The 27,378-nt window shown below is 46.0% G+C and overlaps 1 protein-coding gene across 1 annotated transcript; it reads left to right on the top strand.

Moving 5' to 3' along the window:
• Positions 1-24,865, top strand: LOC104081810 (beta-catenin-like protein 1; the record flags this gene model as incomplete). The annotated part of the gene is made up of 6 exons (XM_009584681.1): positions 1-182; positions 10,550-10,647; positions 11,757-11,837; positions 18,296-18,433; positions 19,066-19,138; positions 24,611-24,865. Coding segments are annotated over 6 exons (661 nt in total), but the record flags the coding sequence as incomplete, so codon positions are not given.
• Positions 24,866-27,378: the final 2,513 nt, after the last annotated feature.

Here is a 27,378-nt window from a genome sequence, read left to right as displayed (position 1 = left end):
AGAGAAGAAGATTTCCCGCAGCAGTGCCCTGAAGGTGCTGGACCACGCCATGATTGGACCAGAGGGCACAGACAACTGTCATAAGTTTGTTGATATCCTTGGTCTGAGGACCATCTTTCCACTCTTCATGAAATCACCCAAAAAGATAAAGAAAGTTGGAACAACTGAGAAAGAACATGAAGGTAGGTGTGCTTCCAGATCCTTCTTACTGTCACGGAGGAGGTGAATGGAAGTGTCTGAAAAGTACCTGCAACGAGGAGGGAATGGCACACCACCAGTCTGTTCAGGGCTCCTCTTGCAGCTTTCAGGTCCAGGCAGCCTGCCCGCTCCCTGTCGCAGGCTAGCTCTTGATGACACACTTGCCCTGCTTGTTTTGTATCAGCAGTTCCTGGCGATTCCATTTCATGTGCTGTTAATAAGTTATTTTACTCCTGTAGGGTCTGTTGTTTGAAGCTCTGACTCTTTGATGCAAAACTCTTTTGGAAAGAGTAATGAGGCAACTACAAATGTCACCTCAAAAGCAGTGTTTTCATGGCTCTGAGCACTGAAGTGTGACTCCATGAACATCAGGCATTCCAGAAATAAACTGCATGCTTTTGAAGTTGCTTTTTTTTTTCCTTTTTCTATTTTTTTCCTCTCTCCCCTGGAAAACTCTGCTTTAACAGAAATCTGCTGTGGAGTCTCACTGCAGGACCTTATGCTGAACTGAATCTAGGGTCAGTCCCTCCTGCTTCTGGTAACATTACCTTTTCCATTTTGTTGATAATTGACTATGTCTTGGAAGAAACTTTAAATACTGCCAGTGGTTTTGTGCCAGTTCATTACTCATCTCAGTTCCATAAAGGGTGAATATTGTCAAAAGCTGAAGAGGTGTGAGTGGGTCTCAGGCTTGCCTAGTATCCATCCTTAACTCTTGCAGCAAACCAAGGGAAAATGGAAGAAAACGGCAACAAAATGGGAGCTCTAAACCCAAATACCCTGCTTTGGTACTGTCCTTGCAACTCAGGTGAAACCAGATGTCCTGATGTTCTCCAAAGCAAAGGCAGGGAGGTGCTGCCTCCTGCAGACCTCGCCGGGCGCTGGGCTGAGGCGCTGGCTGGGACTGAGCACCCCCTTTCTCTGGAAGAGCTGCAGAGCTGGGGGCAGCTCGGTGTGCCCACCTTGTTCTCGTCCTTCCTGAGGACAGGGTGGTGAGGAAGAGGAGGGGCAAATTCAGCAAGCGGCTGTTTTCTTCTTGAAAACTGTGCCAGTGGTGAGCTGGTAACTACATTTGTTCTAGAGCACCAACATTAAAAGATGATAACGCTCTGTTAACGAAGGCAGTGGCTTGGCGAGGCATGCTTAGGCTGTGGAGGTGGGCTGAGGCGGGGTGGTGGGTCGAAGCAGGAACTGGCCGTGCCTGGGCTGCGTGTGCACGCGTGGCGGCGGCTGCTTTCCTAGCACGGGTGGAGAGAAGGGGCTTACCTGCGGCCCGGCGCCAGCCGTAGTAACGATTCACACACAGGCTGCCAATTCTGGCTGCCTTATCTGTCTTGTATTGTGTTACTTGTCTTGGATAGATAATGGTGAGGAAGAAATGCTGTCGTGTGTTCTGGGGTTTATGTAATAAATTGCAGAGAGTGCAGTTGCGCTTAGATGATGGATTTAGGGGATGTTTTGAAATCTTCATTTGCAGTATGAAAATAAGGTTGTTTAATTCTTCTTACTGAGAGAAAGGTTGAGCTAGAATATGAGCTTTTGAGTACAGAGATCTGGCTCTGTGGCTCATGTCACTGACTTAATTTTTCAGTTTGGGAAAGTGAGTTAATCTCTGTCTCATCTGCTTCGTCTTGAGACTGCAGATGACATCTGTGTGCAATCACGGCTACTGTGAGGATTAGGTAGCAGTCTGGAAAACCCTAAGAGGGTCAGTTCCTGCCCTCAGGAAAATGGAGTGACCTGTGCAAACAGTCTTTGTAACATACCTCAATCTCATTAATATTCAGAAGAAATGGAGGACATTAAGATAAGTCCAGAAATCGGTTTTATTAAAATAAACTCTCCCTAAAACGCTGTGGTAGTAAGTGCAATTTTCTTTGTTTTGCATCACTGGGCAGGTGAGTTACTGAATTTCTAACGATGGGAGTTAATTGAGATGTTTAATAGAGTTCCCCTGGAGCCTGTCACAGCTATTGTCCTGACACATGTATAAGCAGCATAGTATATGTTTTTACTTTGCCAAATGTTGCACCAGCAATACAGTAATTGCTCTGTGCTTGGGGGCACTGCTGGTTGATGGTTGGCTCCTGTGAGCCACTGGCTGAACAGGAATACTGCAAAGAGTCCTCCGTGCCTGCTGGCTTTAAAGGGAACGGTGCAGGTCTAGCGTGATTGAGAATCGATGCCCTCTGTGCTGTGTTGATCCTAGGAACGTGCTTCTTTCTGCATATCTCTTTGTTTATTTATCAAAAAGAATGCTAGTATTCAGTCTTCTCTTGTCATCTTTTCTTGTAAAAACTTTATCCTGTGTTCAAACTGTTCTAAAAAAAAAAAAAATTAAAAATTAATTAGAATGATCCTCTTCTGCTAGGAGAGCGTTCATGTATATGTCAAATGGAGGAACATATTCCTTTAAAGGATTAACTGGAATGGCTTTGTAGCAGAGGCATCAGTATTTGTTAAAAAGCAGTTCTAAGGATGCGCTGTGAACGCATTCACTGTAATGCCATTGAGACTGCGTCGGGACAGACACTCGTGGTTATGCTGCAAAATACGAAATTCTTAATGGGCTATTAACCCTGGAGCCTAATTACAACTGCTTAAAGGACAACCCTGTTAAAACGCTTCAGCACTGGGTGAGGTACCAAACAGCTCTGCCAGAAGCGTTTGTCCACCGAGACTCTACCTCCTGCGCCTGTCCTGGGCGTCCCTTTGTCTGCAGTGCAGAAGTGCCGCCAGGCTGCAGGTACCAGCAGCAGCTGGGGCTCGAGGGTGCTTTAGCTCTAGTTAGTGACGCTCCTCTCATTGGGCATCCGACGCTCCATCTTTAGAGCACAAAATCTTTCGTATGTGTCTGATGGTCGTAGGACAATACTCCTCTTGTTTTTATTTTATAGTAATGTTGCTTTTTACGTAGGAGATAGTCCATAAAATAATGTTTATTTTATTGTCTTGAAGGCAATGTTCTGAATGCGACAAAATAATAAATACCCTAGGGAAAAAACCTCAGTGTGACTTGGGGAGCTTTTATTTATTACAGAAATTTATAATCCAAATTAAATTTGATAAAAATAACTTTTCTGTAATGTATTTCTCTCTTTTTTTAAAAGCTAGCATAAAGGTGCCAGTGCTGGTTAGCTACATTTTAAACACTGTCAGTGTTTAAAAATTATTTTATTCTAGGGAGCCTGTGAACAATTTAAATCCAAACTGCACATATTTATGCTTTATAAACACTATGTAATTAGGAAAAAAGAAAGGGAAAATTTCTTAACCGTCTTTATGGATGATCTGAGCCTGAAGATTTGGCTGGTGGTGTCTAACTGACTACACGTTAGCTACACTTGAATTTTGCCTGACTTTGTACAGATCATGATATACTTCTGAGGGTATTAGATTTGGGAGAAAAATCGCATTTGAGCAATTTCCCTTTTTCTGAGGCAGTGAAGCAACTCAAAACAGAAATATTTTGCGGTTGAAGACAGGAACGGCTTAGTGTTTTCCTATGTCTGTGGGATCAAAATACCTGTAAGTATCCAGCTGGCTTGGCCAGCCTTACAGAGAAATAGTCCGTCTTAGAAAGTAGCGTGTCTTGGATAGGGTTTTCTTGTGAGGTTGTTGAATCGCGTTAGCAGGGTCCCCCTTAGATGCTGCTTGGCATTGTGTGGAGCGGATGGAAAGGCAGATGAGGCAGGTTATAGGAGGTGGAGAATTAATGACAAGTATTACTGCAGAAATGCATTTAATTCCCCTAGGTGCTCAGTGTTTGTTTTTGTGATTGACTGCTCCCTGCAATCTTCCTGTTAAAGGATTGTGATCCCTCTGGTAGTGTCATCCAGACGGGTGTCGAGTCAGAGATGGAGCACCGCGTACAAGGTACGATATAGCGTAGCGTGGCCGTAGCCTTTTGTTGTGGCTTATCTATATGGTAAGCAAGTAACACATGGTAGTATAATGTAGCCTACCTATAGTGAGCATTGGTAGAAAGGTAAAGGCCAAATTGTGGAGAAAATGTGCTCTTGGTCAGTCTAGACTGGGGGCTACGTTATACGTATAAAATGGTGAGATCTGCCGTGTTCGTGTGTCCTGACAGGGCACCCTGGGGGGAGCCCGGCCGCCTCGTGGCTTCAGTGGAACGGAGCTGGAAGGGCAGAGAGGGCAGAGGCAAGCGTCTGGTGTGAGTGATTGCAGGGAATGAAGGGGAATTTGGCTCTGGGTGGTTCTTGGCATGAATATAGGGTAAGATTTAAAATAATGCTTCTATATTGTGAATTTTGAAATGCAGGGCATGCTGTACGAGTGTGTCTGTTCCAAAATTTCTTCTGTTGCAGAGCTGAGGGTCAGCTTGTCTTCACTGTCTGTAGGGGTGTAACGGCTCTTGGTGCTGGAATTCCTGCAGCAACAGTCGAATCGAAGTGTTGGATGCTAACTTGAAATTCTTGAACAGTCTCAGTGAGCTAAAAATGGAGAAAACACAAATTCCTTCTGAATTAGAGAGTCTGTAGTGAAGCAGTCATAACTTGCTTGATAGGCTGTATGTTCTCCTCTTTCTCAGGACAGTTATTTGCAGTCTAGTTTTGCTCACTTGGAGAGTCTAGTGAACTATAAAAGGATGTTTGTCCAATTCATCTTCATTTAAATGCCTTCTCTTGACTTAGATGTCAGTTTTACTTAGGAATACTTAATTTGATAACCTGAGAATTAGTTCAGCCAATTTCCAAATGAGAATTCCTGTCACTGTTTTTTTGCCTGTTCGCCCTCTAACAATAAAGAAGCCTCTTTTGGAGATACTCAGCTATACACTTCCTTTAAAAAAAAACAACAGCAAAACCCATTTCTTAGTAAATATGCTCTTACTCCTTTGTAACACACCGAAAGGCAGCAAAGCCCTTGGAATGAATACCTGCTGCAGAACTAAGTTCCCTGGGCATGGAAAAGTGAAAAGGCAGCAATGGAAAAAAGGCCTGATAAAGAGTTATCTTTATTAACTGAACACCCTCTGCCAGCCAGCAGGAAATATTTTTCATTTGGTGGTCTTCTGAAGTGAATACCTAGGGAAGGCATCAGTCTGTTTAAACAGAACTTTATTATGCCAATTTGTTATTTTACCATCAACCCACCAGAATGCGACAGGAATCTGTTATTTGAGTGAGCCATGGTGCTGAGTACAGAGTTAAATTTATCTCAAATAAGGTTAGCATTCTCTGTTACAAGAACGTCACAAAAATAAACTTTCTCAGTCGATCGATTTTGTTGGTTGGATTCCAGCTCACCGGGGGCATTGTGTGCAGAGCTTTTTCAACCTTTCCAGGCCCCACTTTACCCATCAGTAAAATTGATTCCTACTGTTGTCAGTATTTTAAGATAAGATTTTTCTTATCTTAATAATAAGATATACTGTCATACTTGAGTGGGTTACTCCTGTAAAATGCAGATTATTAATGCATGTGAAAATGGGTAGGCTTATTAGATGACACACCATTGGAATAGCATGTCCCTGGTTCCACCTGTAATCCTGTAACGAACCAAAACACTCCTGGAGTGCAGGAGCAGTCAGTCTTCCGTGACTTTACAAGCTGCATTGCAAAAGCTCCGTCTGAACGCATTCATATGCATCCGAAAGCCGTGCAGAGGAGAGGCTTCAGAAGTCGCCTCTCGGCACTCCTCTTCTGCTGCGGATTTAGGCTGGGTCGGTCGCACGCCTGCTCCCGGGGTGTTTTGGCAGCGTGGCCTCAGTGCGAGCGTCCTCCCTCGCAGAGCTGGGGAGCTGCTGGTCCTTAGGATATGCCAGGGGCTTTGTCCAGGTTTCGCAGCAAACAGATGTGAAGCCACAGAGTTTTGTGCCTAGGAAGGGTAGAAGTTTCTGAAAGAGCTGGCTTTTTTTTTTTTTCCCCTGGTATTTTCCTGCTCCTAATTAGAAACCACAATTTATCTTAAGAGTTCTTTACAAGACAGAAGGCTCTTAAATGTATTCTGCTGGGTTCACCAGAATATCCTGCTTGTCCACCTAATGGCTGCTGTCCCCTTGCACCCAGAAGTGCAGGCGTCCCCTTCGGGAGGATGCTTGCCTCATCTGCGTCAGTATTGCAGGGCAGCGTGCTTGAGCTTCCTCCCCTGCTAGGCAGATGTCTGTTATAATGAAACGTAAAAAAAAAAAAAAAAAGGGGGGGGTAATAATAAAGGGAGAGGAGTGTAATGTTACAGCTTGATTTGACAGGACCTCCTGCTGTTGCAGCTGCCAGTGCCAGCCATGGAATAGATTAATCTGTATTCCAACATGCCGCAGCTGAAGTCAAGTTCGATCTAATTAGGGTGTTTTAAACACTGCTTGCATTCTGAAGTCTTCGTGCCTGTCTGGAGATGGAACGGCTCCCGAGAGCTCGAGGTGATCCTGGTCTAAGCAGGACTCTGGTGAGCACAGGCGATGTGAGTTGCCTAGAACCAGGGACGTGGCTGGCACGGTGCGCTGCACTGCAGCGTCGGCGTTGTGGAGAATAACAGGTACGTGCAGGTGAAGCAGCCGATGGGGCAGAAAACAGGGTTCTCTGCTAATAAGAAAGAAGCCTCTGTCTTCCCATATCCATAAATTCGTGAGATTTGGGGATGTTTATGTGAAAAAAGTTGTTCTTGATGCATACTAGCTGCCAGCTGATGACTGTTATTCCTTTAAAGGAATCTTTGGTGGTGCTGAGCATGGCTCGTTTCGGTGTTTGCTTTTCAAAGGAAATACATTGAGTCGTTCTTAGAGACAGGGGCTAGGCAGCAACTTCTGCCTCTGGCCTTGCCTGTTGCCCTCCTTGAAAATAACTCTTTTTGTGCAGGTGATGTGGACTTTGGCTGAGCGTTGGCACGATTATTTAGAAGTTCCCAAAGTATTCAGAGGCAGGCAGGCTACCCCAGGCGTCGTCCGAGGGTGATGTGTGGCTTGTGGCCTCTGTCTGTCAGCTGAGATCAAAGCTGGGCAGCTGCAGGTTTTTCTTTCTGAGGACTCAGAATAGCACCAGCTACTAATCGTTTTCTGAAGAAGATCCAACTCAGAGCAAATATTGTGATTATGGACTTCTAAAATTTTGCATATGTGAGATAGATATTGGTGCAGTCCGTGGGAAGACTGAGAGACCCCCACGTCCGCAGAAACCTTCACTCCCAGGCTAACACCTCTCTGATTGCTTGTGTAAATGCTTTTGTTCATTGAATAATGGATTCAGCCACTTATCCCATAGCACTTTTCTTACGCCAAGGTCTGTCCTGATTTTTGGCTGGTGTTCTTGCACATGGATGTTGGTGTTTATTGGGCCAGGAGTTGCATTATGGCATAACTGTGATTTTTTGGGAGGAGTATGAAACACAGTAGTGCATTTTTTTCAGGAAGCTGATTAAAAAAAAGGTTTCGATAGTTCAGAAATATTTCTGTACAATATTTTTTTTAACATTTTTACCAGGCAACTAAATATTTCCTGGATTTTCTGGAGTGATATGTTGAAAGAATAACCTCATTCTTAAAAAACCTGTGTCAGCTTCTTTAGACTTCTCAGTAGTTCTAAAGATGATATTGATAAAATGGATAAATATCTGCATATGAGCACCAAAGCAAAAATGATGGCTAAAATACATTTCCTAGTAAAGGAGTATTGGAAAAAAGCAATAAAGATGTATCATTAGTGAGAATATTACTACTAAAATACTGTGTCAACACTTCTAAACACTTCCAAAAAAAGAAGGTTTGGGAAAAAATAGCATGAAATACAGAATGCTGGCTTCTTTCTAAAACAGCAGAGCATCTGTTGGGATGTATTTAAAAAAAAAAGTCTTCATTTTGTCGTATTTTTTTTCACCTTAAGAAAATAGGATCTTGCAAGGACTTTGGAGGCTTTTACAATATTTTTAATGTAGACACTTAATTTGGTGTCGCTTTTTGTGGAATAACTGTTTCTCTGCAGCGAGAGCGTGCACTGACATACCCAGAGCCATCCTTCACCCCCATGTTATCCTGTCAAAATGACAGAGCAGCCGCACGGTGCTGGCCACCCGATAAACCTGTTATCTCCTCTGCTCCTCCTGCCAGCAGCTCTCCCAATCTCTTTGGTACATGAAAAATTGACACCACCTCAGGCAGAAATCTGTTTCTAGGGAAGCTACATTTATAAGTAGCTAATGAAATGGGGTGTGTGCATGCGTGTGTACGGCCTCTTCTGTTTGCTGCCCTTATGTAGTATGCAGATAATCTGTGCTACAGAGTGGGCAGACACAACTTGGACAAGCAGCCCGTGTGACTTCGCCTTTCCGCGGCAGCGTAAGCTGGCAGTTATCGCAGAAGCTCCCTGCAAACACGTCGGTGTTGCTTATTCTTTGTACGCTGGTGCAATCGATCAAGGCTTCTTGTGGCTCCAGGCTAGGCAGTGCTGTGGAAATGCATGTTAAAATGGTTTGACGGCAATAAGATGATGATCCCTTTCCTCTGCACATTGCATTTTCCTCTCTGAAAATAACAAACCTTGACACCCCTTCTCCTCTCCCCACCATTATGGCCATTATATTTCACCAGTCTTGATCAGCAAGATTAGAGTGAGGACATCTTGGAGAAGTTACAGTTTTGAATACATTGAGATGTCTAAAACATAAGGTCTGTGCTTAATGCAGACCTGTAGGCAGGAAGCAATACCGAATGATTTGGCAAGGGAGAGAAACACGTGCCTCTCTCATTTGCTTTGCACCTTTGTGCTTGGTTTTATTTCCCCATATTAAAACGATATACTCTTTGATATTGCCAACATCATTTCTCCTGTTGACATACATTTTGCAAATGATTTGCATCTCCTGTGATACCGAGGGTGCAGAAGTGCGGTGTGTGACCGCTCTGCTTCCCTTTCACAAGAAAAGGAAAGCAAACGCCTTCCCTGGGCTCCTTCCCTCGCCTCGGAATGGCTCCCAGGGGTGAGTCGGTTTCTCCACTCTGGAAAGTGTTCATGGGCAAAATGAGAAAGAGCCAGAGCGTGAGAGTTGTAACGAGAGCTTTACTCAAAATGTTTCAAACCAGTATGATTTTATATGTATATTGTATATAAGTTGCACAAAAAACTGGTGAATCCTTCTGAAGAAACAAGGGCACAGAGAAGCACTTGCTTTTATACTTCACTGAAGTCTGGTACAGCCAAATATTAACGGTCAAAGAAGCGTAAGACACTCTGTGTGAAAAAGTGTGCTTTTGGAGAAGATCATGTTGCTTTCTGTCCCTCCAGGAGCGACGAGCTCAAGGCCCCGTTCAGAAACGCTGTGGTTTTGAACACCACTTGAACCTGGCGCGTTGCAGCAGCTGGCTGCAGTGAGGAGTGCACCGCGTTGGTGCTCAGGAGGAGCTTCTGAAAGGTGTGCCGGGCACAGAAGCAGCAATGCCACGTGGCCCTTCAGTACCTCCTTTGGTGGTCCCCCGCCAAGGGACATCTGTGTTCCCACGGAAGGAACTCCTCAGAGCTCAGTCCTGCTCCTCGGGAGGAGACCAGCATTGCTGGGGGTTTGAGGCACTTGGCTCAGTCACCTTTCAGTGTGAAGCTGTGGTTGGACATTATCACAGATGTTGTCTCTTGTGTGCTTGCAACGTTGACTTTTTACTTGGCTCCAAGGTTTGTGTTGTAAAATACGACCCCCAAGTGTGACTGAGAAGACCGTAGAACATGTTTATTTGGTTGTTTCTGGTTTGTTGTAGCACATTCATATTCAATCCAGGGGATTTTCTGTAAATAAAAGTGGTTTGTTTGAGGATCTTTTCCTCTAGGTAACACCAGTTAAGTCTCTACAGGAGCTGCACGCTGGCACGGTTATTCCTTTCTCAAGCTCTCCTGTTTCAATAACCGTCCTCTCTTTGGTAACCTAAGGGTCATCTGAGTGACAGTGCTGGCTCAGGCTGCGTTGGGGCCAGGATTCCTTTTAGCCCCAGGGGAGGGGGCAGCATGCTGTGCCTGTAGCTGTGATGGAGGGTGCCAAAAAGAGCGCGTGCTGCTAGGCAGGTGTGCCAGCCTGGGGAGGTAAACTGGAGCAGAAGTTGTGGTTTAGGTGCTTTTTTCAGGTCACTGAGGAAAAGCAGGATCAGTGCTAGCAGGAGTAGTGCAGCAGAGCCGGAGGAGACCTCGCTAGCTGGGCTGTGATGGGCGAGGAGCCGTCTGTGCTCCCTGCAAACACGGCTGGCTGCTCTTGCCACCGCTCTGCCTCCGCTCACCGGTGATGGGAAGGAACCAGGGTTCTGCTTATCAACCGCTACACGCGGGAGTGCTAGTAATAAATTTAATGGCATGTTACAGAGAAAATAAGCTCTTGTTCCTGATCTCAGCATGCAATTTTCATTTTGTATCTCCAGAACATGTCTGTTCCATCCTGGCCTCCCTTTTGCGAAACCTGAGAGGGCAGCAGAGGACACGGTTACTGAATAAATTCACGGAGAATGACAGTGAGAAGGTGAGTGCTGAATATGTGTCTGCAGTCTCTGGGCTACCAGGCTGGGAGGATACTTGATAACGGCAGGGTGCCTGTGTGCACTCGCTAAGTTACTGAATAGCCGTTCTTGCACCTGCCTAGAGAGACTTGTACTTTCACAGGCCGTCGTTCTCTCGTTTGTGTTGTTATCTACAAACTGGAGAACTGGAAATGCCTTTAGTGCTTGGCCTCCCGCATCACCTGTGCTCTTGTTTTCTGGTGCTCTTGCACATGGTAGTAGTGATTCTCAGTCCTGGGTTGTGTCTCTCTGCTGAAGCCTGATCATATAACACGTGTTGTGTGGTATTACATTGTGCTGGCTCTGGGAGACCAGGGCAGTGTGGAAAGGTGCCAGTCTTTTCTAGTGAAGCTCTTTTGCAGAGAGTTTAGGAATTGCTATAGTACACATTTAACATTCCCCATTCCTCTCCTAGAATGACTTCAGTGGTGTTTACTCTGGGAAATTCTTTCAAAAATATTTGCATGGCGGTGGATAGATTAAACAGCTGGGAAACAGAAACAGCAACTTTTGCAAATCAGTAATTCCCTAGGGATTTGTAAATTCCACCACTGGGGAAATACTGGTTCCTTAGTATTCCTCATTAATGTGTTTTAAAGGTGTTTTTCATAACCTGTTCTACCGATTGCAGAAAATTTCCCATTACTAGATAGGCTTTCAGTTGCCTAATACAATACAGAGGAGAGCAGGAGAGCCATAACGTCTGATACATTTAACATAAACTTGGCTACATACAGCCTAGACAGAAAGGTCTGCTGAAGAAACCAGGAGAACTGGAGAACCACAGCACAGGAGAGCGAGCGAGCTAGGGACATGTGTCTGCTGCCGTTTAGCTGGAGCTGACGAGACCATATTGTGATATGGGATTACATTCAAATGCCTGTGGACTCAGTGCGCTCATCCGACGAACACTTGTACCATCCTTCTGTAATGTATTCCTTCCTGTGAGTGACAGAATTGCCTGTTACTTTGTGAAGACTGCAGCTGGGAGGAAAACAACATAGCATGAAGAATTGAAGATGATTGCATTGTTCTTTTTTCTTGCTTAGGTCTCTCTCTTCTGCCCTTGCAGGTTGATAGGCTGATGGAACTGTATTTTAAGTACCTGGATGCAATGCAGGCAGCTGACAAGAAGATTGATGGAGAGAAACATGTATGTATTGCTTAAGTTTTGCCAGCTCATGTCTACAATACCTCTGCACAGGCGGGTCGTCTGCACAGAACTTCTGGCTCAGCCAGGTCGCTCTTCTGGGCCGTGCCCTCATACCTGTACTGTTACCTCTTAATTCTTGTTGTCCCGCTCTCCAGTTTCCAGTTAACCTCAGATAAAATGCGCTGAGAACTTCTCTACAGCAGGTGCTTCTGGCCTTTTCTTAGAGTGAATTTTACTAGGAGGGCCTAAGTCTGTGCTTCAATTTGCCTTCACTTTTACTTGGCTGAAATCTTGCTTGGTTTGGCAGATGGAGAGTAAGTGAAATGCAGAGAGACAATTACATGATAATGTGCGAGGCCTCCTACCCTGGTCTTTAGAGTTCTGATCAGCTGCGAGAAAGCGTCTATTTTGATTAGTTAGATGAGGCTGCAGCCAAAGGCTGGTGTGCTCTCTGCACACCAGCAGTGAATCGTTTTGAATGACATGAGCCTTGGTACCACACAGTACTTTCTTGGAACTGAAGCTGGAACAGACTTTTTGAAACAGAATGAGCTGTTGGAGTCAGGAAGCAGCTTGCAGAGCTGTTAGCGAGCTTGGCCGGCTTCCCGCAAGATTATGTGTATCAGCACTGAGGAGGGTGTGAGATTGATTAGCACTGACGGAGAGTAATCACTGCAGCCGCTGTCCCTGCACGCGGGCGAGCTCCGCGTGCCACGGGCTGCAGCCCCCCGCCAGGCTCCGACAAACAGCTGTCTGCCCACGGCCAAGGCCACTTCTCTGGCCACTGGCAAACATTCCGAGGGCATCGGAGCTCAGCAGCACTGCTGCTGCTCAGAAAGGCACGGGGGTGAGTGGTGAATGGAGTTGCTTTTGCTGCCAGCATTCGGGCTCCATATGGACTGCTGCAGCTTCACAAATGAACGGTGGCCTGAAGAAAAACAGCCTTTACCCTTTCCTGCTGTCCCTCTGCGCTCCATTCATCCTCCTCGGAACAGAGCAAGAAATTATTTATTCTTTACATTTCAATGTTGGTGTGTGGGTTTTAGACATAAAAAACCAGAATGGATTTTTCTGGCTGAAGTCTTGCGGTGTATGGGCACTGCTATACAGAGCTAGTGTATGTGCCCTTTATCCAAAAAGATCCTGAAGCAGTCTGCGAATGTTAACACCTGTAGCAAGCAGCCAGCACAAAGCAGGAGTGAAGGGAATTTGAGTGTGAAGAAGCTTGTGTAGAAGCTCTTTGAGTAATAATATTAACTCATTCACGTTTACTGATGTACAACAGAAGAGAAACCAAAGAACCTCAGGTTTTCCTCCTGTATCCAGAAGGCCACTGTGCTTTTGCCCCACTGCAGGGCTCTGTAGGCTGGAATGGCTAGAATAAATGGATCTCAGTTCTTCCCTCCTATTAGAGCTAATAATAGGACTTGGCAGAAACATCTCATGTGTGCAATATATTGGGCACAACACGTATGAAATACGATGTTGAGGTTCATTCCTAGCTTGGAACACTCTTGGAATTACTGTTTGCTTTGTTTTGTAGCATCCTCAAATGGTTGGTGGGAAAAGGTCTGCTGAGATCCGAAGTGGCTCAAGCGGTTTCCCCATGCAAAAGTAGGGAAAAGCCATAATTCTGTCATCAAATCACAGCATTGTCTGGCTCTGACAGGATTTATGGAGCACTTTAATGTTTATAGTTGTGGCACATGACTCTTTGAAGTGGATGGTATGAACACTTGGTCCTTTAGAAACTGTACTATGTCACTTGAGGACTTTTGACCTTTCTCTTGCAGTAGAGGACATAGCACCCCAAAAATCTGGAATACAGATCCTCACCTTTCTCCCTGCCTCAAAGAAAAAAGATACCTGATGAGATTTTACAGGTTCAGCCTCTACTGATGAGAGCGAGATTCAGGTCTGATGGACAGAGTATCCTGGTGTAAGTCTTGCATTACAAGAAGTTAAAACCTGATTATATACAAGGAATGACTGAGTGTATCACACCTGATGTTTTATCTTTAGCAGTGCAGCTGGCGTAAGAAGCTCCTGCTCTTGCAGTTCTCTTCTTTTTTCTTTCTTTTAGCTTGGCTTGTTTTAGTGATCTGGTTTATAGCCCAGCTCTTCAGCTTGTGGTGGTGAAGGTGTGGGGATAGTTGAGGGTAGAAGGGAAGGGAGGAATTTCTGAAGCCAGCTGTTTCTGAGGAAGACCAGTTGTAATGAAACTGCCCCCCTTAATCGGGGACAATGAAACAGGATGAGATCCAGAGGGAGAGCTTCCCTTCTTCTCAGTGTTACCTGCTTGTTTGCTTCTGTGGAATCTATTCAGAAGTGACCAGAGATGGTAACTTAGTGATTACCCTAATTGCCATGTGAAACCCAGGAGCAAAGTTCATGTGAACATTTGTCTCCAACACCTGATGCCTGTCTTAGCACTTTTCTTCAGAGTTTTTAGTTAATGAAACCTAGAAAATATCTTGTCCCCCTCTCAAATTCTTTAATTCTTTCTGTAGGAAATGGTGCAAAACCCTACAGCTTTTAACTCCCTCTAAAATGAGGCATAATTACAGGTGGCAGCAATAGCCTTAGTGATCTCTAAAAACGGTAGGAAAAGACAGGAGATGGTTTAATATTTTTATAGTTCCACAGAAAATTATGCTCAGCAGGTTTATTCGATAAAATATTCTCACCAGACACTTTACGCTATAATGACTTACAAATTATATGCTAATTGTGTTACAGTTAAGTCATTCCATCCTTGAAAGGGAGAGGTAGAACTCCTAGCATGGGAGTGATGTCCACAGATTGGGATAAGTGAAATAGGAATTTGTATCAGGCCGTTATTTCAGTTCTGTTTAGAAAAACTGAATTGCCTGGAGTTGTATTGAGGGCAGGACATTGCGTCCTGGCAGGGGCTGTGTTAGTGCAAGTGGAGAGCACACAACTGTGTTCACGGGAGGGCGTGTGTGTTCTGGAGTGTGGCTGAATTCACGCTGTCTGTTCTGCGACCTTTTCCAGCAAACGGCCAGCGAGCTGAGGTAAGCTTTGAACTTTCTTGCTGAGACTGGTGGGTCTTTTTAGATGACTGCCCTACATGGTTCCCGTTTCTTGCTGCTGAAATTGAGCTCTCACCTCTGCAGGAGCTGCTGCTCTGTTTCTCCTGACTCGGAAGTGATAGTATGCTTTGTAGCAGTCGCAATGAGTTTTTCAGCTCTTGCAGATTGGTGGCTCAATTTACAGAAATTCAAGCGTGTTTCTGCTTGTAAGGCAGAAATGAAGAAAGTCCTTCCCATGGCAGAGGGCTCTGTTGGTTTCTTGTGTGGTTCTGAGAGCTTCTTGGTCACCTTGGTGTGACCTGGATGCCTGCCTGCTCTCCTGGCTGCAGTAGAGTCCATGACCTGACTAGGGCTCAATCCTAACATTCTGTGTTTCAAGGAAAACAGTGGTCAGTCTGCTGAAGAGACCGTGTGGTCTGCAGCCTCTGCATGTGAAAGGCTCCTGGGGAAATCATCACAGCTGTGAGCTGAAAGCAGATGATCCTGGGCAGTCCTTGTTATGATGGTCTGATTTCACCCGAGGCTTCTGCTTGCTCCTCTCCTGTTGCAAGTGTCGGTCCCTGTCTCCTGCGTATCCTTTTTGACCAAGAGCTTAGCGATGCCCTTGAGTTTAGCTATTAGCCTGTGGTCTGAAAGCACCTCCTGAGCATGTCTTGCATCACTTGCCCCTCCCCAGTAATACAGACAGAAAGTATTAAGGAGAGAGAATCTGTACCTGGTGTAGGAGACAAGAGATGATGTTTTCGTGCATGGCCATTCGGAGCCTTCTTGTCTCTGATGACCTGGAGTGGCCTCGCTATCCCACCCGGTGAGGAAGTAAAACCAGGATCCTGGAGGTGGTCTTTGTTCTCGATCGGCGCCCAACCCTTCTGCTCTGCCCAGCCTTGCTGTGTGTGCTGGGGAAGGTGCATGGTAGATAAGGAAGGAGGAGGACGCGGAGAATCTTTTGGGCCCTACTCCAGTGACTATGTGGAGCAGATGTGATCTTTTGTATAGCATTGGCAGATCCGTCGTAGCATTGGCAGATCCGTCGTATCTTTAGGTTTCGAGTCTCTACTTGATACCTCGAGGCCTGTCAGTCCTGCCTCATTAGTGTGAGAGAAGCTCATTTTAGCTTCACAGAAGCCCATCTTATTGCTGTCTTCTCCCATCAGCAAGGGGCATCTCAGTACATATTGTTGGCAGATTAGAAATGGCATCTGAGTGCTCATTTGGAGGTTAGCGACTTGACAGCTTTGAAAGAGAGACAAAGTGGAAAGGTGGCTATTTGGTACTGTACTGGGAGGCAGATTAGCATTTAAAGGGTGGTTGTGGTTTAAAAAAGAAAAAAAAAAAGACTGAAAAAAGGCACCTTAAAACTGTACTTGTCTTCTAATTCATATCTGCTTAATTTACTGGCACAAAATAATCTTGCTTCTCTGTCGAGAGGGGCTGTTATAACTGCTGCCTTCTCTCTGTAATCAAGACAGCAGTTGCCTGGATTCGGCTCCTGTGATCGCCGTGCTTGGATCGGAATACAGAACAGACATAGTCTTTGTTGCCTGCTCTGGAGATTCAAAATCCTGGCCTGTTGATGTTTTTCTGTTCAGGAATTTAGTACTGTTGAGAAGAGTAGCCAGTAAGCCTGTGTGCAGTGAGGAGGGTAGGCAGTTTGGGAATTGTCGTCTTTCTGGAATGGGGTTTTTTGATATTTCAGTCAACGGCTTCCAATCTCTTGCTAGCCAGACTCAACATTGTTTAGCTTTAGAGACCAGATTTGATCAGATTCAAGCAATTTGGCATGCATGTAGGGTGAGGAAAGTCACTCCTTGCACAAAATTGGATTTTTCTTTTTATTGGCAAGAGCTTGCGTGCAAGTTTTGCCCAGTCGTGCCTGTGCCCATGATTTTGAGAACCTGGAGTAAATTACAGTTGTGCAAATGCAGGAGTCTACAGGATCTGATGCTAAAGCATCCTGTAGTGTAGCCAAAGCAGTTGACTTTATGGCATTAGTAACTAGGCATTGTTTTTTAAGCTTAACTTGTTCTTTCACTGGCAAGCTAGATTTCCAGGAGGAAAGGAAAAGTGTTTCATTACCTGTGCTTTCCTCTCTCACTTTCGGGAGGCAGTGGTAAACAGCTGTACTTTGAAGTCACTTAATCAGATTTCTGTACGGTGAGCATCCATTGCACTCTCTCCAGTGAGAAGTGCACAGGGTTAGTTTCCCTTCTTGTGCATAAAAAACTACCCACAATTAGTTGCAAGGGCTTGGCTTGACAAAACAGGAAAATTTGGTAGCCTAAATCAGCTTTGGTGCTGGTGACCTTGCGTGTGTTTGCCTGGAGCATGTGCACCCCGAGGAAGCACTTCTTGTTGAGCATTACAGGTACAGTGCTCTCACTGGTGATGGCTCTAATGAGAAAATATTGCTCCGTTGGTGTGTGCCCACCTGCCAGCCGGCTGCATAATAAATCACACAAGCTGCAGCGAGCTAGCAGGGTCTGACAAGCTGCTTGCTTTATTTAAGAACAAAACCAAAAAACAAACCCCGAAATGCAAAAGGTCATACATGACATCAGTTATTTTGGCCTATCGGTCTCCATGAAAATGGATGGCAGGTTCAGCTGGTGGACGTGGCCGGCCTTTCTCGCGGGGAAGCTGCTCTGAGCTTATTGCTGGGCTGCTTTCACCAGTGTTTTGAAGAAGGTGCTCTGTCTGAACAAGACGAATGGAATGGCCTCTGGCCTTCTGCCTTTGGCCTCCGTTTGGGCAGGTCTCGCTAGTGAAACGCCGTGTGTGCAGAGGAAGAGTGAACCATCGGCAAGCCCGCAGAAGCCAGTGGTCTTCTAACAGACCCCGGCTGGGGTTTGGCCCCGTCAGTATTCCTAACAAACGAAGCTGGAAGAGCAAGACTGGGCGTGGTAAAGTGTACTTGTGCAGAATTTTCGGACCTGTTTTCTCATTCATCAGTCAATAATGAAGTTGGAAGCCTGATAGATCTTTGAGTCTGGTGGAGTCATGTTCTGCACTGCTTAACAGCACCCTCAAATGGCCAGTAAAAGAGCAGGTTTTTTGTTCCATTTTGACAAAGAACTTATAGATACACTGATTTGTTCCATATTCACAGTCTCTAATCGTTCCATGTAGAAATGAAATTTGTATGTTTAAATTAAAATTTTAATTTGCAGATGGACACACTTCACAACCAGCAAAGGCTGAACCTTGTTCAAAATTGAATGAAATGTTTTGTGAATTTAAATGAATTATTAAAAGAAGTACTTCTTTGGTGAGAAATATATGGATATTAATGTTTTGGGGAACAAAGCGTTTCTTAAGAAACCACAATTATCACCAACATTTTGCCACTACTAATGGGAAGTACTTTGAGAGACAGTCATCACACCTTTTCTTTGTGTTGCTTTACAGGACATGGTGCGTCGGGGAGAGATAATAGACGATGACATGGAAGACGAATTCTATCTCCGTCGCCTGGATGCCGGTCTCTTTGTTCTACAGCTCATTTGTTACATCATGGCAGAGATCTGTAATGCCAATGTTCCCCAGGTAAAGCTATATACAAGGTTGGCAGATCACCTGTATTTCCATCCATGATACAAACAAGACTCTAAACCCTTGCAAGTACTGCCTCATTGAATAATCTCCTCTTTAATTCCTTTTTTTTTTTTTTGGGGTGGAAACCTCCTGCTTATTGCACTTGTGTCCGTACATTTTCATCAGGTTATAGCAGTTAGGAGGGCATTAGTGGGTACAGAAGCTGATCATTGTCATTGAATTCATACAATCTGCCATGAGCGATGTCAAAGTTTGAAACGGAAAGGCCCTATTTATGCCAGTGCTGAGAGAGTAGTGGAAAGGGACATTCTCTCAGAAGGTCTCACAAAGGCACAGACTACAGCAGGTGACTTTTCTTGATCTGTGCAAAATACTACATCTCTGCCAGCATGAATATATTGGGGTTTATGAATGTGTTATGTGGTTAATTGTACCTGTGCCGCATGCCTTCCTGAATGTTTCTGAGTGTCTGCTCTGGGACTGTGGACTAGCAAGGCTGAGTTAGGTTTTGTGGTGCGCAGTGTTTCCTGCTCTTCCCTCAAAGAAAGTGGGGGAAAAGGGGGTTGCGCGTGGTTTTATGTTGTATTGGATATTACTTTCTTCTCTTTCTTGTTCCTGATCAGATTCGTCAGAGAGTCCATCAGATTCTGAACATGAGAGGCAGCTCCATTAAAATTGTTCGACATATCCTAAAGGGTGAGTTGAGATATTCCTATGCATGTGTCTCATCTCTACCAGGGACAGCTTGGTCATCACTTGGTAAGATGAGCCTTCGTGTGTAATTCTCCTTGACTTCATGAGCATCTTCAGGCAGCAGTTGAGTAGTGTTCTGAGATCTGGGCAGGGCTGGAATCATCCTGATAAGAGGCATGCTTTATCTTGGAGTTAGGACACTTGCTGTTGTCTGCTGTCATGGAACAACACATCACTTCATGCTGCCATCAGCTACAGACTGGCTGGAACTCGCTGCTGACATTAAAACTAGAGTAAATATTTAAGGGAAGTCTATATGCACGCTAGAGGGAAGAAGAGTCTCATCTTTCATTAACGTGGCCCTGCACTTTACCATCTGCACCATATTAGTATCTGTGGTGTATTTGTCTTGTTCTTAGTGTCAGATTAATATGGATTATAGCATTAAAGTATTCTCTGTAGCTTTAAAATGTAGCTGTTGTGAATTGCAATCCCAGTTTTAAAGTACTGCTTGTTATTTTTAATGCTTATGTGGAATTAGAGCAATGCTTATTTGAGCTGTGGCTCTCATCTGTAGCCTGCTGTCCTTCAGCAGAAGCAGCCAGTTGAACGGGGAAGAAGGGGACAGGAGTCAGACTCTCCCCACAGCCCCCTCTGAGCTGCGAGGCTCAGCTAGAGAGCTGGTAATCTGCTGCCCACAGGAGGGGCCTCCTGATTTAGCAGAGGGTCGTGCGGGACGTGTCTGCTCCTGAGGGGCTGTGTGATTTTTGGTGAGGGGTGAGGAGTCTCTCTCTTCTGGAGTCTTTCTCTTCTGGAGAGAAAGGAAGGTTGGCAGCATCTCCAGGGGTACTGGGCTGTGGGTTGTGTTGTTTTGTTGTCTCTGCTTTCTTTGGGAATAACAATGATGTTCTCCTGGCCTTTTCTCTATGCCCCGCCCTTCCCCAACACCAGCAGCTTTTTACTTGCAGATCCTGTCATTTTTCTCCCTTCCCATATGCAGGAAAGAAGGGGATCAGAAGGATGGCTGGTATGACGAAATTAAGAGTGATTTTCTGACAGTGTGAGATTACCTGCAGCTATAGGCAATCTCTTTGGCCCTTGTCCTTTGCCAGCAAGTGCCACTTAATGCCTGCTGCTGAACGGGGGGGACTGGATAGGATGTCTTTTCTGCTTTTAATTGTGATACGTGACAGTTCCTGCCTCCAGACCGTCCATTTCCAATGTAGGGCATGGCTCACGTCTGCTTTCAGATTCCCACAGTTGACCTGGCCACGGGTGCCCAAGGGATTTATCTGCACATCTCACTCTATTTACACACCTCACGTTCATGTCTTTGGTTTGTTGATTTACATACAAAGCTGAATTGGAGGGCAGCTGCATTAAAATTTCATCTGATTCTTTCTTTCACAAACAGTGACTTGCACTGTGAAACTTTTTCAGTGGGTTTATCGTGTCTTGCAAGCTGTGGATTGTACAGCAGGTTCGGTACTCTCAGCAGTAACGCATTCTCTGCCTGAAGAGGCCACACACGCCATGTTAATAATACGGGTGACGGATACAGTATTTGGGGCTCTGTCTTCAGCTCTCCCCAACTCTTATGCTTGCCAGTTCTAGAGACTTTTGCCATCGCAATTGTCAATGACCTTAGAAATAAATTTGTTGGTGGGCCCTTATGAAATACTGCAGTGGGGCCCAGAAGATTCCTGCCAGGCAGGAGCAGCACTGAGCTTATCTGCACTCTGTGCTGGTGAAATTCAAGTTTTTCGGTAGTTACACAGCTGTGTCCAAATACGTTGTCAGTGTAGATTCACCGTCTTCTAACAGAAGGGACACCAGGACCTGCCTCCAGAGGAGCTGGTTTGTTGAACACAGCTTGCCTGCTGGAGGAGTGGGCTTGGCTGTGGACCCTGGAAGCGTGCCTTCGGCAGGGCTGGGGGGCCAGCGGGCGATTTCCGAAATTTAATTGGTGTCTGAACTGTAGAACTCTCTGTCCCAAATGACTGAGAGGTTGGGAGCTTTGAGCCTTGGCTGAAATGTTTCCAGGCCACTTTCCAACTTGCTCTCAGGACAGAGGAGGGCTGGTTTATTTTTACTTCTCGTTCAGTGTTTTGCTCTTGTTCAGTTTTGATTTTCTATTTTTGCATACTAATTAGGTGCTTGGTTTTTAGTTTGATTTTTATGGCCTACATATTCTCCATGTTTCTCTGGCAACCTGACAGCTGATGGATCCCTTGGGGTTGCTCAGAATTACTTATGATGCAGGCAAGGAAGCAAGACTGTTTTCTTATGGTAGGGCTTTCAAGGGGGAGGAGTAGGCAGGGAATAGTTGAAGGCTCATTAAATGCATTTCTGCAGGCTGCCCAGTCCTCCCACAGTTCCTTTTTCTTGAAGATCAAGCATTACTTGCAACGGGACAGTTAGTTTATCCTTTGGAAGAGAACGACTGAACAGTGTGTGCCTTGGCTGGGAGGATGTTTTTGGGGTGGAGACTGGTCTTCATGACAGCAAATAGTGTCTGTATCTTGGGGCAATTCTTGGTCTCCATCTCTCTCATTGGGAATGGAGTGAGGCACAGACCTCTATAAATAGCGATACTCGGCCCTGGAATGGGAAAGCATGCTGCTGTTCCTTACCGATCCGGAGAGACCAGGCTTTGGTACCTGCTCCCTTTGCTGGGAGCTGCTGTCAGAGGAGCCCTGCAGGAGCTGAGGTGCAGAGCTCCCTCCCCAGAGGTACTGACAGCTGATGCCTGGTGAGACATCTGGTTTCAGTGAAGGTAATGGGCACATCAGGGAGCCGGGAAGCTGGAATGCCTATTGAATGTTATAAACCAAACCTGTTAGCATGGGTAATCAAAAAGAAAAGGTAGGTATGTCATGAGGACTGTGCTAAATTTGGCCTGTGGTCCCTCAGTATGTGCAGGCTTTATAGCTTCCAATATCCATTACAAGCTTCAATATTTCCCTATTGATTTTTACTGTTCTGTAACCATTGTATTTTGTCTAATGAAGCAGAAACCAATCTTAGGTTTTTTCCCTTTGCGTAGCTACAGCAATGTGTAAGCTCTGTTTAAGTGTTGGCAGGGGGAGCTTACATTCTGTTTTTTTGCTGTCTCACTGAAGTGGTGGAATTTTAAATAAAAAAGTAAATACATAAAACCTTGGTGGGAGATTTTATTTTTTTAAGCCAGTTTCTGGGGGTTTTATCTGGTTCTCTTCAAATTAGCATTAGCAACTGTTGGTAACCCAGTAAACAGTCTGCCTTGGAGTCACTGGGATTTTAGTCTTGCGAAGCCTAAATATTTAGAAGGAAAAATGCTGAGCTTTTGGACAAGATTAGAGGAGTTTGTGGCTTGCTTTTGTCTGAGTGATCTCACTGGGACAATAGAAGGGCAGTATCATCAGTGGCACTCGGCAGTTTCCTGGCTTGAGTTGTACGTTCAAGTACCCTGGCAGTCCTTAAAGCGAAAACTGGAGCTGGGCCACGAGCCCGCTGCCTGCGGTGCGGATGCCTTGAGCGCAGAGCTGTGCCTGCAGCCGGGGCCGACCCGGGCTGCCCCAGCGCTGTGCCAGGCTCGGAGACCACGTCTGTCCCTCACGTGGGTGTCCTGAGCTGTCGAGAGGTAGCGGCAGGCAGGGAAGCGTTGCCCTTGGGCTGCAATAAACACAAGCAGTTGCGGTTGCTGCATCTGTTTCAGAGGCACTTACCCTGACAAAGCACAGAAAGGTCTCGTTGGGGACAGAGTCTGCTCCTCCGCGAGCTCCCCGCGGGGGCACAGCTGCTGACAGAAAGCTCTGGTACTGCCCGAAGGGGACAGGAGAACCTGAGCTAAACGCTGGCCTTAGCTGGCGCTTTCTCTGGGGAAGGTAACCCCGTCTCTGCCGCAGTGGGGTTTATCTCCTGCCAGAAGCGGGTGGCAGGTTTTAATCCCCAGACGCCGTGGTGCAGACCTTTGCTAAAGCGTGCAAACCGCCGCAGAGCTGACGCCGGGCTGCTGGGGCCTTTCCCTTATGCAATTAGCCAACACATAGGTAGCTACAACAAATTATTAGCTTGCTGCTGTCTTCGTTAAGTGCGATGGAGAGTTTCTCCTCCATCTGAGGGAAGAGTTCCCTGTGCTGGTCCCCTTCTCCAGGACAGCGAGGAGATCAGGTTCACTCACATCAAACCTCAGCGTTACCCGCCTGCTCTTGTTACAGGTACTGTAGCAGTTTACAAATATTAAAAGGATTTCTCCCAGAGGCCCTGGCAAAGAACTCTGCTTCTTGTACATGGAGAGAGCGAGAGTGCACGCAGGAGGGAAGACTCCCACATCAGCTAACTTCTCCCTGTCCTCACTCTTTTTGGTGCTCTTATAATAAAGGCTTTGATGGAGCTCAGAAGCATGTAGCAGTGCTGAACGTATAAATATTAAAGCAAACTTTCTACCGCAACTTACCATTCAGGTGCTGAATACAAGCTGTTCTGTTTGTTTAGGAAGAAGGGAAAGAATGCGAGAAGGCGGAGGCTGGAACACACTCTAACCAGGCAGTCTGCTCCTGATTTACTAAGATTTGTTCAGCTCCTTGCTTTCGCAGCTCAAAACCTGCTTTTCATTTTTTCTTTTTAAACCATCTTTGAATATGCAGGTTCTGGTGGCAGAAAGGAGGGAGCTGGTGCGGGGATGAGAGCTGCCAGCTTTAAATGAATGTCAGGAAGGAGAGCTGCAGAGGAAGTTTTTGGTTCCGCGGTGTTTGGCTGTGTGCATGGATGGGCAAGACCTTGATCAGGGTCTGGTATCCTCTGCCTGAAGACAAGGGGTTTGTTTGTAGTTAAATCTGAACTAGTGTGTTTTCTTCCGTATGGGTTAAAAGCACTTGTAGATTGGGGAATTGGTCTCCACTTGACAGAAATCCTCATTCAGGATGCTTGGACAGCAGACAGGTTAAACCCAGGGCTAGGAGCGTTTAACAATTGTGTAACAGCCCCTGCCTGACCTTCCCTGATGGTACTTGGCGTTAAAAGGAACCTGGAAAGCCAGTGTTGTCCAGGACTGTTTTGAATTTCTTGGGCTGCGAGAGGCCAGTGATACAACTGTCCAGTTCAAACAGCTGCCGGTGGGCTGCTCCGCTGGGATAGCAGAGGAGTTGGGAGGAGCACCTGGACTGTCACCTTTCTAAACGGTTAGACGCCGGGGAATGGGTGCCAGTGTCTGCCTGGGCTTGTTGTGCTGCTTAGTGACAAGAGCAAGATGTTCCTGCTATGGTCTCTGTTTCCTATAAAAGCTTTTAATGAGGGGTCAGTAGACGTTTATTATGCAAAGCTTTAACCCTGGGATGGGGAGAAGAACCATGAATGTTCCTTGCATAAATTCCCATTCAGTGGTTTGCAGTGGATGCAGATTTGGATTCTGCTGTGGTATCTGCAAGAGGAGTTGCCCACCGTTCACTAGTATCTCACTCAAAGCCTGTTGTATGTCTGCTTTCTCCCCTGCAGAGTACGCAGAGAACATCGGGGATGGGAAGAACCAGGAGTTTCGGGAGAGCGAGCAGAAGCGGATCCTGGATCTGCTGGAGAATTTCTGAGGACTCGGGGAGCCGAATTCCGTGTCTGCCCATGAGGACACGGTGTCTGGTTCTCCCTCCTTCTATTGCCCTCCTCCAGCCTTGATTGCATGATAAAAGTGATGTTTCTATGAAACTGCTTCTAAATGGGATTTTGAAGATATTAAAGATAGTTTGCCTTTTTTTTAATTCCTTGTTTATTATTTAAGTAGTCTGTTGTGAGTGGGATTGCAGCCGCATACCTTGCAGTAGGGCAGCTCAAGACTTTTCCTTCCCCCCCGGGAAGGAAACTACAGGGATCAGTGTGAAACAATACAGGGATTAGAGGAGGGTAAAGAGGAAGCCCAGATAGCCCAAGAGATTGTTAGCAAGTTATTCCAGCCTGATACATTAATGAAAATGTATGACCCACTGTACTGATGTAAACTGGGGAGGCTGAGGCGTTGGTATGTGTCCAGTTCCACTGCTCTTCAGTGGCAGAGGGAAACCAGGAATCAACCACATTAGCCGTTCCTGCTAAATCTTCCCAAAGGTGAGTCAGAATCAAAGGCAAGTTTTGGCACAGGCGGTCAGCTGTCGCCTCTCCTGAAGGGTCTGTCCAGGTTATACTCAAAACTAAGAGGGAAGGTAAGTAATCAATAAAATGCCCAAATTCCATTTCGCAGTCGGCTTCAGGTCTTGGCTGTGCTTGTTCTGTAGCAAATCAGTATTCTGATTCTTGAACTGGGAGTCTGGCTTTTTATAGCAGCAATAAGTTCACCAGTAGAAGAGGGAAAACCCCACTCCTGCAGCCTTTTGCAGGTGTGCTGTGGGAGCTGCAGAAAGACCAAGTGATTTGCCTCTGACCGACTTACTGATTGCAGTGGAACAGACTGCAGCTCATTTTTCTGTTACTCTGCTGCACTTGCAGCGTAATTTCAGATGTCAGCGTGCCAAACCCCACCACTTCCCCGAGCAGTGACTCCCAACTGGGACAAGAAGTAGCTGAGAATATTTTCCCGCATCCTCTTCTCTTCTGCTAAAGTTAATGACTGTCATCACAAAACATTGCAGCTCCAGCAAGCTGGGCCTTGCCTAATTTAGAGAGATTTGCATGCTGGCAGCATTCATTTTTTATCTCCAAGAAAAATGCATTGTCAGGGAAGCTTAAAGGCTTCCTTCAATCATGACTGCGTAGGCACTGCTGGCCTGGGTGCTATCAAACGCTGTTTTTCAGGGGATCAACATGGAAGTCATGGTTTCAGCAGCCGCAAAAAGCTGCAAAAATACACTTTTGGTGCAGAACTTGTTTGAATTCCTCATTTCTTTCTTCTATTTTCAACCCGCTTCCTTAAAGGTGTTTTTTCCTTAATCTTTCAGATGTGTTTAGTTTTTCACTTTACTTGAGTCTGGGAATTGTTCCCTTTCCACACCGCAGACGGTGGATTTGTGGTCAAAGCCGGTCTCTGGTTTTCCTCCTGGAAGATGATCTGTTGTTCCCTGTCTCACAGTACCCTTGCGTTTGAAAAGCCGAGGAGAAAGGGAGGGTGTGAGGAAGGAGGTTTGAAGCAGAACAGAAGGGAACTTAATGACTGTGAAACAGCTTCAACTGAAAAGTAGGGGCCACATGTCTGGGGGGAAAAAGGGCAGGGAGGATCTTGAAAATAGTACTATAAACTGCTTGAGTACAAGGTAAGTTTTTTTTAAATCCAAATGTACTGTCTTTAATCTGATTTCACTCGATTTGCTGCACATGTGTGCATATGCGTGATCATTCCAGTGCACGGTTAGTGAGCTGGTGCGGGCGTGCGGTGCACGATTGCTGCTCTGAGTCGGCTCCTCTCAGGTGGGTAAAACCTCCAGCAGCGTCTGGCGGGAGTGAAAACCCCTCTCCTGTGTCGCTGCTTTGGCTGGAGTTTTGTTTTCGGAAGTGAATTTCTCCTCCTTTACCATTTCCATTCTCGATGCGTTAGCTGGGTTACTAAATATGGAGACTCTGGGCTGAAAATCGTGCCCTGCTCTAATGGCTGGCCGGCTCCGGCTTTCCGGGAGCGGTGCTGCTGGAGGGAGCTCAGGCTGCTCGTAATGAATGTTCCTCTTGTATAAGACAGCTTTTCTTTGATTGTTTTTTTTCCCTTTTGTAATTTGTTAGCTCTTCAAAGCGCTTCACCAAATCCTTTAAGTCTCTGGATAGTTCACGGAAAGAATTGGCATGGAAGCAGTGGTGATTTAACATGGTGTGTACCCTGCGATTACGTGGGGTGCTGCTGCTTCTGCTGGGGTGAGAGTCGCTCTTAGAGCAGGTATTTGTGCTAGAAACGAGTCCGAGTTTTCACGACACTCACCAGGTTGTTTCAGGGTAGTTTTCTTCTGGGTTTTTTCATTTGCTCAATGTCAGTGGCTGCCACAGTGGCTTGTGCCAGTGAACGCTTGCTGTGAGTATTCGTGTCAAGGGACAGTGGGTGAAGGAACCAAAGGCTTTGTGCCGTGGCAGTGCCGAGGCGTGTGGGTTCGCTGGACTCCGGGGCAGCCGCAGAGAAGGGCCCCGGCGTTACTCTGGGTGCCAGCGGTCAGTGCTGTCCTGGCTCGGGAGAAGGGTCATGATTTTCCCACCTGGAATGGGGAAAACTGGTGATGCGGACTGGGGCTCAGCATCGTCCTGCAAGCTGGTGTTCTCTGTGCCTGGCAATACGGGCTGCAAAGGGGCAGCTGGGGCGCAGG

This window comes from Fulmarus glacialis, unplaced genomic scaffold (assembly GCF_000690835.1).
Source record: "Fulmarus glacialis isolate BGI_N327 unplaced genomic scaffold, ASM69083v1 scaffold21709, whole genome shotgun sequence".
In the NCBI taxonomy this organism is placed as follows: Eukaryota; Metazoa; Chordata; class Aves; order Procellariiformes; family Procellariidae; genus Fulmarus; species Fulmarus glacialis.
Note: the sequence above shows the minus strand (reverse complement) of the source record. Positions and strands in the feature narration are given on the sequence as shown.